The sequence below is a fragment of the Gracilinanus agilis genome, chromosome X, assembly GCF_016433145.1.
Source record: "Gracilinanus agilis isolate LMUSP501 chromosome X, AgileGrace, whole genome shotgun sequence".
In the NCBI taxonomy this organism is placed as follows: Eukaryota; Metazoa; Chordata; class Mammalia; order Didelphimorphia; family Didelphidae; genus Gracilinanus; species Gracilinanus agilis.
The window spans coordinates 1990897-2005516 of NC_058136.1; the positions used below are offsets into that span (position 1 = coordinate 1990897).

General features: G+C 41.4%; 1 protein-coding gene across 1 annotated transcript in view; it reads left to right on the top strand.

Moving 5' to 3' along the window:
- The first annotated feature begins 5180 nt into the window (after positions 1-5180).
- Positions 5181-14620, top strand: part of LOC123253459 (endoplasmic reticulum-Golgi intermediate compartment protein 1-like) — a 62307-nt gene continuing 52867 nt past the window's right edge. The window contains exons 1-3 of the mRNA XM_044682649.1: positions 5181-5197; positions 8708-8802; positions 10283-10407. Coding sequence (XP_044538584.1) covers positions 5181-5197; positions 8708-8802; positions 10283-10407 — 237 coding nt within the window. The remainder of the gene's footprint in view (positions 5198-8707; positions 8803-10282; positions 10408-14620) is intronic.

Consider the following 14620-nt stretch of genomic DNA (forward strand, 5'->3'; position numbering starts at 1 on the left):
CTGAGATTCCAACCCAGATCCCCCAAATTCAGTGCTACAGAGTTCTCCAAACAAAGAAAGGAAGGGTCAATACAGTTTCAGAGCTCTATCTGGACACTAAAATTCCCTCAGGGCAGATGAGAACCTCTGAGGGGACCTGGAAATGGCAGAGAATGTGTCTGTCACAGGAACCCAGAGCAGATCACCTGAACCCACCTGCCTGAGTCTCAGCCTTTACCCTAGTGAGAATGTAGGGCCTCCCCAGGGTTGGGGTCCAGAAAGGAGCCCTGTGTACACACTAGGGATTTCTAAGTCTAGTCTTTTCTCAGTTGTCCCTGACTGTGGGGAAAGAGCAGCAGCATGGGTAATCCAAAGGGATTGGTCCTTCTCAAGTCGTTTGTTTTTGCTTTAGGAATACTCCCTGGATGACTCTGGCAGTAGATTTATCGTTCCAATTTTGCTTGGCTTGGGCCAAGCAAATCAGTTTACGTCTACTATTGGTACGTCAAAGGATACTAGCCCCAGGATGTGTCGGATGGCAAATAGATGCCAGCCTGGAATGAGAAATTGGCCGTATATCACAGAGATGACTGCATTTGCCTCATCTGGATGCCATGGAAGATCTAATCAATAGATGTTTATATAGCGGCGTGAGGTCCTTCGAGAAGAAGCAATAGAGAAACACGGAGTCTTTCTGTGTACACGGAGGGTTACATAACACAGATTGACTTCCCCAGACTGAAGGAAGGCCTTTGGAGGCCAAATGCGTTTTCCATCCCTCACCTTGGCATGGTTATGCCTTTTCTTTTGGTAGCATTTAAAGGTCCGGAAGGCTGGGCTTGAAGCCCTTTCTAGAGCACCAGCTGGGTGTGTCATGGAAATGCCAAAGAACAGAGGGGAATTGGGCGCCCTGCCAGGTTACTGAGAGTCTTATGAAACTGGGCCGACTGGGGATTGTGCTTGGAGCAGCCCCCTGGGGCCCAGAAAGGTGAGGTCATGTAGCCTCCCTCCTGGGGATTAATGCTGCTCCTGAGTGAGCTCACTCTCCAGGGAAGATTACAAGGTGTGACTTAATCTTCGTAATCTCTCCATAAGACATAAAAGGTATGTCTCCAACTCCCGGTAGGGAGCTGAATAGCATCAGAGGACGAGCCTTTGCAGCCTCCAAGGAGGAGCTTGGGGCCCTTCCCTACATGACCATCAGATTAGTCACCCGAAAATACATGACGGTTGAGATTTCATGGGAAGGAGGCGGTGGTTGGGTGCTGAAGCCTTAGGTGGAGGGGCATTCGGCTTAAGGAGAAAACAATCCACGCCTTGGCTGACCTACTAATGGTTCTGCTGATGGGTCGCCAGCTTGGTGGCAGAGGGTCAGAAGTGGACCTTTTGTTACCTGCCTCCTGCATTGTCTTTTATGTGTCCCATTTATTTCAGGGCCTAAAATGTGAGCTCAACATGAGAAAAGGTGTTTATCTCCCCAGGTTTATCTGGGTGGTTCAGAGGATCAGAGACAGCTTTCTTTCTTCCCTTTTCCTGGCACTGCTAAAGTAGATGGAGAGATGGCATTCACCCAGGAACAAGGATGAAGAAGGCAGGCCAATGTAGAATGAACATTTACTCCTTCACCTCAGTTAATAGGGTCAGGGGATTAGCTCACGGAATTCAGAAACTGATAGATCTGGAAGAGACAGCAAGAAGTCATTTAGTCTTGTTTTGATCATTGTCAAGACAAAATCTGTTCAACTATCCCGTTTATCAGTTTCATCTATTAGAACGACCTCATTCTGTTGACCAGGGAATTGGGGTTGCTGGTTTTGGGGGTTTTTTTCTTTATTTTATTCCAGTAACAAATCTACACATAAGTTTCCAAAGGTTACATGATTCAGATTCGTGTTCTCTCCCTCCCCTGTTCCCTCTTCTCTCTCATAGTTGACAAGCAATTCCACCAGGTTATACATGTATTATCACTCAAAACCCACTTCCATATTATTCATTTTTGTATCCTATATCCATATAAACAAGTGATAAATCATATATTTTTCTTCTGTGTTTCTGCTCCCACAGTTCTTTCTCCAGATGTGGAGGGCGTTCTTTCTTATAAGTCCTTCAGAATTGTCCTGGATCGTTGCTGTTAGTAGCAAAGTCTATCACATTTGATCATCCCACAATGTTTCAGTTACTGTGTATGATGTTCTCCTAGTTCTGCTCATTTCAGTCCACATCAGTTCATGGAGGTCCTTCCAATTCTTATAGAAATCAAACATTTCATCGTTCCTTACAGCACAATAGTATTCCATCACCATCATACACCACAATTTGTTCAGCCATTCACCAATTGAGGAACATCCCCTCAGTTTCCAGTTTTTTGCCAGGATTCTTGTTTTTAAACATTGCTCCGCCACTCACCTACCCCAAATTATTTACAAAAGCTACGTTAGTAGTTTTAAAAGCCAAGTTAACTTATTTGTCCCATCTCTGATGTGTCCTGGCTGTGTGACCCTGAACCAGTTACTTAACCTCTTAGCACTCCCCCCCCCAACAATTTTCTACAATTCTAAATCTAAATTTCTTATATCAAATCTGCATCGGTAGAGGGAGTCTCCTTTTGAGAATTTCCTTTGCCAATGAGATCACCAATCCAGTCCAAAACTTCTTTGATAGAAATAATTCCTCTCCCAGACAAGCGGCAATTTTAGAAAAATGCTTTCCAAAAATTAGAGACCAAGCCACAAACCAATCCTAGGATACTAGGATGTTAGTAAGGGTTTTACAAGTCCAGCAAAAGTCTTGCCTACTGTAGTCAAGGTACTGTGCTAGGAGCTAAAAGGGCTAGGAAAAGAAATGGGGAGCCCTTAGGGAGCTTAGAGTCTTGCAGGGAAAGGACCCACGTACATAAAAATAATATAAATTAGAATGAAAAGTGTCCAGGAGATGGAAATTAAATAGCATGAACAGTCTTAGAGGGAGAGCTCTTCCAACTGGGAGAATTGAGGAGAGCTTTACCAAGGCTATGCCATTTGGGGTGAACCTTCAGGAGATAAGATTACAGCAAGTGAAGAGGAAGAAAAAGAGAGTGGAGGCATAGAGGCTATGCAAAGATGGAGATGAGCAAGATGTGTTCCAAGATTCTCTTTGACATTTTCTCTCTCCTTAAAAGAAGCTCTTCACAGTGCAAGTGTCTCCCTTTCTTCCCTCTCAGAAAATGACTTGGCCTCATAGCCATTTGCCGTAACCACAGTGGATAGAGCACGGGGCCTAGAGTCAGGAGGACCAGACTTCAGATCTGGCTTCAAATACTACTTAGCTTTGTGACCGTAGGCAATCCACTTAATTTCCATTTGCCTCAGTTTCCTCATCTGTAAAATGGGAATAATAATAGCATCTACTTCCCAAAGCTGTTGTGAGGATCAAAAGAGATAATATTTGGAAAGCACAGTGCTTGGCACATGGTAAACACTATATAAATACTGATAGTAATATTAGTAGTAGTATCATTATTCTCCATTCCTCTTCTGTTATTTTACTCGACTCTCTGAAGATGGCCTGTTTCCTCACTAAGTTCAATCCCTCCAAATGTACTGTTTTCTAAGAACTTGACAAACATGAACATTTTAATATACAAAAAATAATAATAATAATAGCACCAGAAAGAGGCCTACAAGTGAAACTGTGAGCTTCTTTTGTGTAGGGCTTCTTTAAACCTTTACCTTCCAAATTAGAATCATTACTGTGTATTGGTTCCAAGTCAGAAGAACAGTAAGGGCTAGGCATTTGGGGTTAAATGACTTACCCAGGCTCACAAAGCTAAAATGAGTCTGATGTCAGATTTGAACCCAGGACCTCCCATCTCTAGGCCTGGCTCCCAATCCACTGAGCCACATAGGTGCCCCCTTGTGAACGATTTTTAAAAGTATTTACTAAATGCAACAGTACCAAAATAGCCCTTTTGGTTTGAATTTTCTGCTTCCAGTCTATTTTTTGATGTTTTATTGATGATCTTTTTTTCTTTTTGTATCACTATCACTCCCCACCCATTCATACCCTTAATTCCATTTCCTCTAATATATTTCCCTCATAGTTGTTTTTGTGTTGAATTTAATATAGATTGTGTCCCCCCCCCTTTTCCTTTCTAAAAGGAAAATTTTGAAAAATGCATTTTGGTCCCACTCACTCACTTTGATTGAGTTGGGAACTTGAGGCCTGAGGCTTTTCTGTATGACGAGAAGCCTCTGGCTCCCTGGCATTCTGAAGATGCTTGCATCTTGTCCCACATGATCCTGGCATCTGGTAGACTGGCCTTGACCTGGACTGTGGTCAAGTCTGTCCAACCAGGGAGACCCAGAAAAAAGGATGTCATGGAGGTTATAAATTAGGGATCGAGGAAGCAGCACACTCTCTTTGCTAGCGAAGGGAGACAGGAGATGAGTAGGAAACTCAGATTAACTAAGCAACCGGTATGCGATTATGTGCCTTTTCTCTCTCCAATCTGCTTTCCCTATCTAATAAATAATATAAAAATATAGTCTCCAGAGAATTTTAATCCTCTCTCCCTATTCCTTCTATCTTCTCAAAACTCCATTCTTTCCCTCTCTATTGGATCCTTCCATCCCATTTACAAATATGTTCTTAAAACACCCTCACTTGACTACTATCACTTCAGGTTTCCTTTTTTTTTTTTTTTTCAAGTTTCCATTCCTCATCTTTCCTCCTTTTTACAGCCAAACTCATAGAAAAAGATGCCTGGCTCTTTGCCTCCACTTCTCCTTTTTAATTCTCAACCATTTGCAATCTAGCTTCTGACCTTATCACTCAACTGAAGTAATCGTCAGAGTTACTGGCAATCTCTTCATTGCCAAAGCCAAAGACCTTTTATTAGTCCTTACCCTTTCTTGACCTCTGCATCATTCGGTGCTATTGACCAGTCTCTCCTCCTAAATATTCTTTCCTATATTAGAAGACATTTCTGCTTTTAATTCTCCTTCTACCTTTTGACTGCTCCTCAGATTCCTTTGGTTCTGTCCCGAGCTCTCTTCTCTTTTCTCTGTAACCTCCTCTACTCCTATGAATTCAGTCATCTCTGTGCAGATGATTCCCAGATCCAAATATTCAGCTCTTTTTCCTTTGTTGAGCTTCAGTCCTTCATTACCAGCTACCTATCAGATATTTGAAACCAGATGTCCTGTAGGAATCTCAAAATCAACATGTCGGGGGCAGCTAGGTAACTCAGTAGATTGAGAGCCAGGCCTAGAGACAGTAGATCCTGGTTTTAAATCTGGCCTCAAATACTTCCTAACCTCAGATCCTAGAATCTGGGTTTCTAGATTGGGCAAGTCACTAAACCCCCATTGCCTAGTCCTTCCCAGTCTTCTGTCTTGGGACCAATACTTAGTATTGATTCCAAGACCAAAGATTAGGTTTTAAAAAATCATCATGTCCACAACAAAGTTCATTATCTTCTCACCATCCTCCCAACTCCCAATTCTAGCTCCTTTTTGCCCTCCAGAACAACCTAATCCAAACCTTCTAGTCCTTTCATGTAAAAGCTGCCAAATTTTGTGTTATCCTGACTGTGGCTCCACTATATTTGAATTGTTTCTTTCTGGATGCTTACAGTATTTCTTCTTGACCTGGGAGCAGTGGCATTTGAGTATAATATTCCTGGAAGTTTTTATTTTGTAACAGGTAGATTCTTTTCATTTCTGTTTTACCCTCTGATTCTAGGATCTAAGGGCAATTTTCCTTAATAACTTCTTGAAATATGGTGTCAAGGTGGGTAGCTGGGTGGCTAAGTGGATTGAGAGCCAAGCCTAGAGATGGGAGGTCCTAGGTTCAATTCTGGACTCAGACACTTCCTAGGTGTATGACCCTGAGCAAGTCATTTAACCCCCATTGCCTAACCCATACCACTCTTCTGCCTTAGAACCAATACACAGTATTGATTCTAAGCTGGAAGGTAAGTGTTTAAAAAATAAAAATTTTAAATTTAAGTTTAAAAAAGAAAGAAAGAAATATGGTATCTAGCTCTTTTTCTTTTTATCATGGTTTTCATATAGTCCAAAAATTCTTTAATTTTTTTTCCTTACTCCATTTTCCAGATCAGTTTTTTTCCAATGTGTTATTTCACATTTTCTTCTATTTTTTTCTTTTGGTTTTGTTTCATTTTTTCTTGCTGTCTCATGGAGTCATTAGCTTCCACTTGCCAAATTCTAATTTTTAAGGAATTATCTTCAGTGAGCTCTTGTACCTTCTTTTCCATTTGGCCACTAACTTTTAAAAGAGTTGTTTCTTTTAGTGAATTTTTGTACATCTTTTTCCATATGGCCAAATATGCTTTTTAAGAAATTCTTCTCTTCAGCTGATTTTGTGCCTCTTTTTCCATTTGAACTAATCTGTTTTAAGAAGTTATTTTCTTCAGTATTTTTGTACTTCTTTTTCCAAGCTGTTGACTCTTTCGTGATTATCTTTCATCACTTTCATTTCTTTTGCAATTTTTCCTTCACCTCTATTATTTGAGTTTTTAAATCCCTTTTGACCTCTTCCAGGAATTTTTTTTGGGGTCAGAGACCAATTTACATTTTTCTTTTCTTTGAAGCTTTAGATATACCTATTTTGACTTTGTTGTCTTATTCCAAGTTTGTTTTAATTTTCCTAATTAAATTAGTATGTCACCATACTAACTTTCTGTGGTCATGTTCTTTGTATATTGCTTACTCATTTTCACAGCCTACTTCTTGACTTTTAAATTTATGTTAACATTGCGCTCTGCCACCCTGGGTGGAGGGGGTACTGTCCCAAGCTTCAGGTTTTTCATGCTGCTATTTTCAGAGATAGTTCTGGAGGTTTTTGGTTCTTTCTAGGTGGGATGATCTATGGAGAAGTGTGATTGCTGCTATCCTGGTCAGTGGTCTGGTTTTTGATCACCAAAAATAGTTTTTTCCATCCTAGAATGGTAGCCAGGTTCCCCACTTCTGCTAGTACTCCTCCTCTCCCTAGGTCTATGATCCAGAATTGCATATGGCCAGTGCAACAGAATCCTACTCCCAGTGCCAGCAGAGGATCCCATGTAATCTCTTTCTTCCCAATTGTCTGATCCCTTTACAGTCTACAGACCAAGAGCTCTGGATACAACTTCTCCCCTCCAGGCCTCTTGCTGGCTTGCCATGGTGTGAACTGTGCTAAAATGTGTTCCACTCTCATTCCAGGGAAAAAGAGCTTTCCTGCCAACCTTCTAAATTTTCCTGAGAAAGAAAATTGTTCTAACCCATACTTTTTTTTTTTTTTTTTAATTTTAAACCCTTAACTTCTGTGTATTGACTTATAGGTGGAAGATTGGTAAGGGTAGGCAATGGGGGTCAAGTGACTTGCCCAGGGTCACACAGCTGGGAAGTGTCTAAGGCCGGATTTGAACCTAGAACCTCCTGTCTCTAGGCCTGGCTCTCAATCCACTGAGCTACCCAGATGCCCCCCTAACCCATACTTTTGTTGATTCTGCTACTCCAGAATTTTTTCATGTCCTTACTATCTGTCTTAGTAACTACTCTACGACAGAAAGGCATGAATTAGGCCAGTAAGATTAAGTGACTTTCCCAGGGTCACATAGCTAGGAATTATCTGAGTTCAGATTTGAATCCAGGTCCTCTCGACTATGGGCTTGACACTCTGTCCACTATGCCACTTTACTGCCCTTCAGAATTTGTTTTGGGGTATTATTTCAAAATTTTTTGGAGAGGTATTAGGAGAGTTCAGTTGAGTCCCTGCCTTTACTCTGCCATCTTGGTCCTGCCCCTTATCAAATTCATCATCCCTGAGAGGGCACAATATCAGATGACTAAAGCATAGCTCTAACCATTTCATTCCCCTACACAGTAAACTCCAGCGACTCTCATTTGCCTCTCCCATCAAGTACAACCATCTTTGTTTGGCATTTAAAACCCTTCACATTCAGATCCAGTCTTCCTACTCCCCTTAACACTCTTCAATACAGTCATCCTGGCCTTCTGGTCATTCCTCATGCACAACATTTCATCTCCCATCCCTGTGCCTTTGCAAAGACTGACACCAATACTCAATAATGGTTAAATAATAAGTTTAAAAACTATATACTAGTTTGCATGAGAAGCTGGATCAAAGGAGGGTTCATCCTACTTCCCTCCCAATTGAAAAATTAAAAAGGAAAAATCCTCATCCTAAATATTAATAGTCTAGCAAAACATATTTCCACACTGTTCGTATCTGAAAATGTACATGTCTTTCAGCATTTAAGTCTGCCACCTCTCCAGCAAAAGGTAGATGGCATGTTTTGTCTTTATTCCTCCACACTTATTATTTGCATTCATCCAAGTTCCCAAGTCCTCCAAACTTATTTTTCTTTATAATGTTTTTGTCGATATGTAAATTATTTATAATTCTGCTTATTTCATTCTTAGTCTTTCTCCAGCAAAAGAAGCAACATAATAAGCAAGGGGCATATTAAGGGGAATACATGATTATCTTCCCTGACACCAATCCCCAAATATTAGGGATAAACCACCAACTGAGCCTCTCTCTCCTTCATGGCTTTGATTTGTGACTCAACAGCCAAAGATTTTAAAATAGGGAAATACTGTAAAAGTCTAGTTAAACAATGGCCAAGGGGTGGAAGGGTAGAACAAACTATGATTTGGGGGAGAACAGGAGAGGTGGTACACACCTATTACAGTGAAGACCCTTGTGCTTGTCTCTCCTACAGAGTGAATGAACTGTATGTTGACGATCCAGATAAGGACAGTGGAGGCAAAATAGATGTCAGTTTGAACATCAGTTTGCCAAATTTACACTGTGAATGTAAGTACCATAAGTGTCTCTTTTATTCCCTTCACATTCTACCTTTGCTCTAGTTTGGGCAACTTCCCTAAGCCACCATAAGCTTCAGTTCCACCCCCAGAATTTAATGTCTCTGACTCCATGAGTCCCTGCTAAGTCATTTCCCTTCAAATAACACCTCCTCTTCGACATCTGTTAAAGGGGACTACTATGGGTCAGAGCAGTTTGGTGAAAAACCAAAATCTGAATGAAGAATTTATCCTCATTATTGCTTTTGGGCCTTCAGATGGGAATTACGTCATTTTTTTTTTTTTATAGCTCAGAGTAGGAACAGAGTAAGGGATCCTGTGCAAGTCAAAAATGTTTTTTTCTTTCAATTAGAAAAATAAATCTGGCCTTAGACCTTTAATTCAAGAGTTGCAGGAACATTGCTCCTAAAAGAAGGAAAATTTTAGTCACATAGGAGACCTGGTAGCATTAACGTAATGGAAAGATTTTTTTTTAGCCCCAGATCCTTTTCCACTCTTGGAGCATACAGTAAAGCAGTCAGCCCACATCAGCATTTTTGGGTCCAGGGTTTGGATATGCTCTGATGTGTCTACTTAAATTTGAAGGGTTCCCTGGTGGTATTGTCCTCTATTCTTACTCTTCTTCTAAGGCAGGGGCACACACACACACACACACACACACACACACACACACACACACACAAAACCACTCCCAAAGTTGGGACTGTGAATGCTCTGGTGTTGAAACCAAGGAACCCTTACTTTTAGGTTACTCCTACTTGCTCTTCTTCATTGTTGCCTTGGATTATATCAATGTGCCATGGAGACACCTGCAGTTTTCTAGTCGCTTATGTTTTCCAGGCTCACCCTCAATTTTGATGAGTACCGCTTGCAACATTTCATAAAGCCATCCTGGTAGACTTGTTGTTGTCCCTCTTCCCATTTTCAGAATGAAACATTAGGACCCATTTGGAAATTGGGAATACTCCAAAGCCTCTCAGCTGCTTGATGATGATGGATTTAGGACTGATGGACCAGAGCTGCAAATTTGTTACTAAATTGGAAGATGCCCTTGCAGAGTAGACACCAAGAAAGGGGTTTGATGGAGCCAATTCATCATCCTCAGAGATCTTTTCTCCCAAAGACCAGATTTCTTTGTTCCAACTACAGAGTAGGACTCCATCTGGACCTCATTAACCTCACACTTGGCAAAGGCGTCCCCTCCATGGCTCCATAAAATCTTTATACCTCATGCCCATTCGCTGCTCACGTTAAGCCAAACTCTATGAGTTAAAGGGAGAGTCTGTATCTACTTAGATTTAAAGAGATCTGCTCTTACTTCCTCCTGTGCTTGGCCATCCTTTCTTCTTTCCAGCTAAACAGGTAATGGATGTTTTGCAATAAAATACACATTGGGAGTAGCCTCCATCCTTCCCCCTTGCCTCCGATTGTGACTCTTCTTTTATTCTTTTTGTTCCCCGGGTGCTTTACAGTGGTAGGACTGGACATCCAGGATGAGATGGGAAGACATGAAGTCGGGCATATTGACAATTCGATGAAAATCCCTCTGAATAATGGTGAAGGCTGCCGGTTCGAGGGCCAGTTCAGCATCAACAAGGTGACCAGAGATCTTAAGTCTCTTCCTGCCATCTCCCTCCTATTCCCTGGCCTTCTTCCTTGTAAATCTGAATTACCGCATGGTAATTTGAATCTTGAGTCAGAGCCTCTAGAGGGCTGGATATATTCATGACAGTCTTGCTGCTCCAAAGGCAACAGGTTTTAGGTAATTCCAGTCTTGGAGATATGTCAGGCAATTTTGGGATCATGGTCTGATCTTGTGGTTAATAGCATAATTATTCTTCAAACCAGTTAAAAAGTATAGTTCTAGGCGTAAGAAATAGAATGGATATAGAAGAATAGATTTAAAAATATTATGGTTTTAAAAGATTTATTGGTAGCCATTAGAAAAATGAAGCCACGTGCCATGCTGAGAGTCATTTTAAAAGATGTGCCCTGTTACCTCCCTTCCCCATCCTGGCTCTGCTCCAGAATCACCAAAAGAGGAAGTGCCAATCTAGTCACTCACTATTTATCCTTCTATCTATATAATTACTCTTCCTGCCTACGTGATTATGCAAGCCAAGAATCATGGGAAATGTAGTTTCAAAGACCCCTAAACTTCCACAGGAAGTTTAGATCAGAGACCTCAAAATTAGTTCAAGGACCCCCAAATTTCCAATACCACAATGGATATGTCTTTAAGGAGAAAAAAAAAACTGGATACCTGAACAATTTTATAGATCATGTCCCCATTAAATAGGTTGTATGATCATAGGATTTAGTTCTGGAAGAAGCCAGTCAATCAATAAATATTTATTAAATGGGAGAAAACTAGATGGCTCAATGGATAGAGCTTTGAGCTTGGAGTCAGAGAAATCTGAGTTCAAATCCAGACTTACTAACTGTGTGACCTTGAGCAAGTCACTTAACCTTTGTTTGCCTTAAACCCATGAAGAAAAAGGAAATGACCAAACACTCCAATATCTTTGTCGAGAAAACCTCATGGATTGGATGGTCTGCAGAGTCACAAAGAATCAGATATAGTTGATTAAACAACAGTAACAAAGTGCCTACTATGTGCCAGGCACTATGCTAAGTGCTTGAGCCTTTAAACAAGCTTATTTAGCACAGTCCCCTCATTTTATGGTTGAAGAAACTGAGGCTTCAGGAAGGAAAGTAATAGCCCCTAAGTCAAAAGGCAAGTAAGCAGCAGCTCTCATACTGTTTCCTCAATTCTGTTCCACACCCCACTTCCTCAACTGTTTGCTAATAAAGCTGTCTCTCTGGGCTCTGAGTTGACTCTTGGGTTATAGAGTTTATAGGAAATTCTCTGGAAAATCTAGTTCATATTACTTTATTCCCAAGGCTACTAAACAGTTTGTCTCTTTCCCTGGTTTACCCCTGGGAGAAGGAGTATCAAATTTCATTGATATCACTAAAGGGCAAAAGCTGAATCAGAGAACAACCTGTCTAAAATTTTTTGCTAATTCTCTGTATGATGATTAAAATAATAATAATAATAATAGCAGCTAGCATTTATATAGCCCTTTTAAAAAAGCTCTTACCTTCTGTTTTAGTATCAGTTCTAAGACAGAAGGGCAAAGGCTAGGCAAACAAGGTTAAATGACTTGGATAGGGGTACACAGCTAAGAAGCGTTTGAGGTCAGATTTGAACCCAAGTCCTCCCAATTCCAGGCCTGGTGCTCTATCCATGTGCCACCTAGCTTCTCCATTTATATAGCATTTAAGGTTTGCAAAGCACCTAATAGATGTCTCATTTGGTCCTCACAATAACTCTGTGAAATGGATGCTTTTATTGTTTCCATTATACAGCTAAAGAAATTGAGGAAGAATTATTATGTGGCTTACCCAGCTTATATAGCTAGTAAGCAACTGAGTGAGGTTTCGAGGTTACATCTTCCTCAGTCTAACACTACCTACCGTGACTACAAGGCGCCAAAGTGGGATGGAGAGCAAACTGTAGATTTTTTGGTATTAGAGGAAAAATCTTTAGGGACTTAGCAAGTGTATCCCATTTTCCTCGATCTAGTTTCTTTCTTCTTGAAAGCCATGCTAGCATCTCTGAATAGGAAAGAGCAAGTCACTAGCTCCACTAACCTTACAGAATGAAGCAGGTCTGGACTTTGATTGGTCCTCAAAAAAAGTTGAGTTTCCATCGTTCGATAAAGCTTTTTCTGGCCTTCAGTGGAAAAGCTGCTGAAAGCAGCATCATTTTCCCAGGTGATTTGGAAACATTTCCAGCTGATATGTATGAGGCGGCCTTCCAACTTGAGTTTACACAAGAAAGGGAACCAGAAGACAGTCACTAAGAGGAAGTCACAATGCTGTTGCACTTTCAGACTTACAAAATGCCTCCATTTTATTTCTCCAAACCTTAATTTCATCATCGGAACATGAGAGGGAGTGGGCTACTTTGCTTCTAAGCTCCCTCCAGATCTCAAGTTCTTTGGTTCTATAATTCTATAATCTTTCAATCAACAAGCATGTTCTGAGCATTTACTATGTGCAAAGCACTGTGATAGGCCTGGGAGATACAAAGAAAAAGCAAAAACAGGCCCTGCCCTTAAGGCACTTACATTTTAATAGTAGAAATGATGGATGGATGGATGGATGGATAGACATAGATAGATAGATAGATAGATAGATAGATAGATAGATAGATAGATAGATAAAAGATAAATATAATGTAGATGAAAGGTAGCCTTAGAAGGGAAGCCACTAGCAGCATGGATGGTGCAGGGTGGGGGGAAGGGGGGGATGAAGAGGAGGGAATGGGAACTAGAAAAGCCTTCTAGAGGAGGTAGCTAAATCTTAAAGGAAACCAAGGATTCTAAGAGAGGGTGATGAGGGGGAGAGCATGCCAAGCATGGGGGACGGCCACTACAAAGGCATAAATGTGGGAAGTGGGACAATGTATATAAGAAAGAACATGATTTTGGTGTCTGTGAAGAGTTAGTCAATAAATATCCACTAAGCAGTGAAGTGGCTTAGTGGATAGTGCAGTGGACTTGGAATCAGGAAGTTCTGAGTTCAAATGCAGCTTCAGAAACTTACTAGCTGTGTAACCTTTGGCAAGTCACTTAACCTGTTTGCCTTAATCTACTAGAGAGGGAAATGGCAAACTGCTCCAGTATTTTTGTGAAGAAAACCCCATGGATATTATAGTCTATGGCAGTGATGGTGAACCTTTTAGAGACAGAGTGCTGGGCCACACCCTGCCCCCCCCCCATACCTTGTGCCCCACCACCACCACCCCTCCTGCCCCCCTTACCCCAGACCTGGGAGGGAGGAGGAAGCACTCCCATTGGCTGCTGGGCAGAGGGGCAGGTGATGAGAGGTGTGAGTGGAGAGGGGGAGAAGAATGGCCCCAGCACTCCATTCTCTTCCAGCTGTGTGCCACACTGTGAGCTATGCTCCCCTCAAACCTTGCTCCTCTCCAACCCTACCACAGGAATCACCTTCACCACAGACTCAATAGGCTGCCATCCCTGCTGCACCCCAAACCCCCACCAGATGCTTACCACAGGCTGAGGAGGGAGGAAGTACTCCCATTGGCTGCTGGGCAGAGGGGCAGGTGAAGTGAGGAAAGTCCTTAGGTACATGGAGAGGAGGAGGTGAACAACTCTGCCTTGAGTTCCTCTGACTTTCTAGTAATGAACTCTGGTGGGCAACTATAGACAAGCCAACACAGAAGGCTCTGTGTGCTCTTTTGGGCATGTGTTTCATAGGTTCACCATCACACATCTACGAGGGTCATGAAGAATAGGACATAACTGAACAATTAAACAACAAAATACCTTCTGTTTGCCAGGCACAGTGTTTAAGTGCTAGAGCCTTAAAACTAGCTCATCTGGCCCAGTCCCCTCATTTTATAAATAGTTGAGGAAACTGAGCCTTTAGAAAGGGAAGTAATAGCCCTAAGTTGTCTATGAGGTGAGTAATGTGTTAAAATAGGAAGGTTTTTAATTTCCAGAGGAGTTTATATTTGATCCTAGAAGTAATTAGAAGATATTAGGAATTATTGAATAGAAGTATGATAAGAAAATTACTTTGGCAGCTATGCAAAAAGTAGATTTTCAGTAGAGAGAGACTTGAGACAGGGGTCCAAATTGAAAGCTATTACTATAGTCCAGATGAGAGGTGATAAGTTGAGAGATATTGTATCAACACACTATAGGGGGTGTGTGTGTGCATGTGCGTGAGAGAGGGAGAGAGAGAGAGGGAGAGAGAGAGAGAGGGAGAGAGAGAGG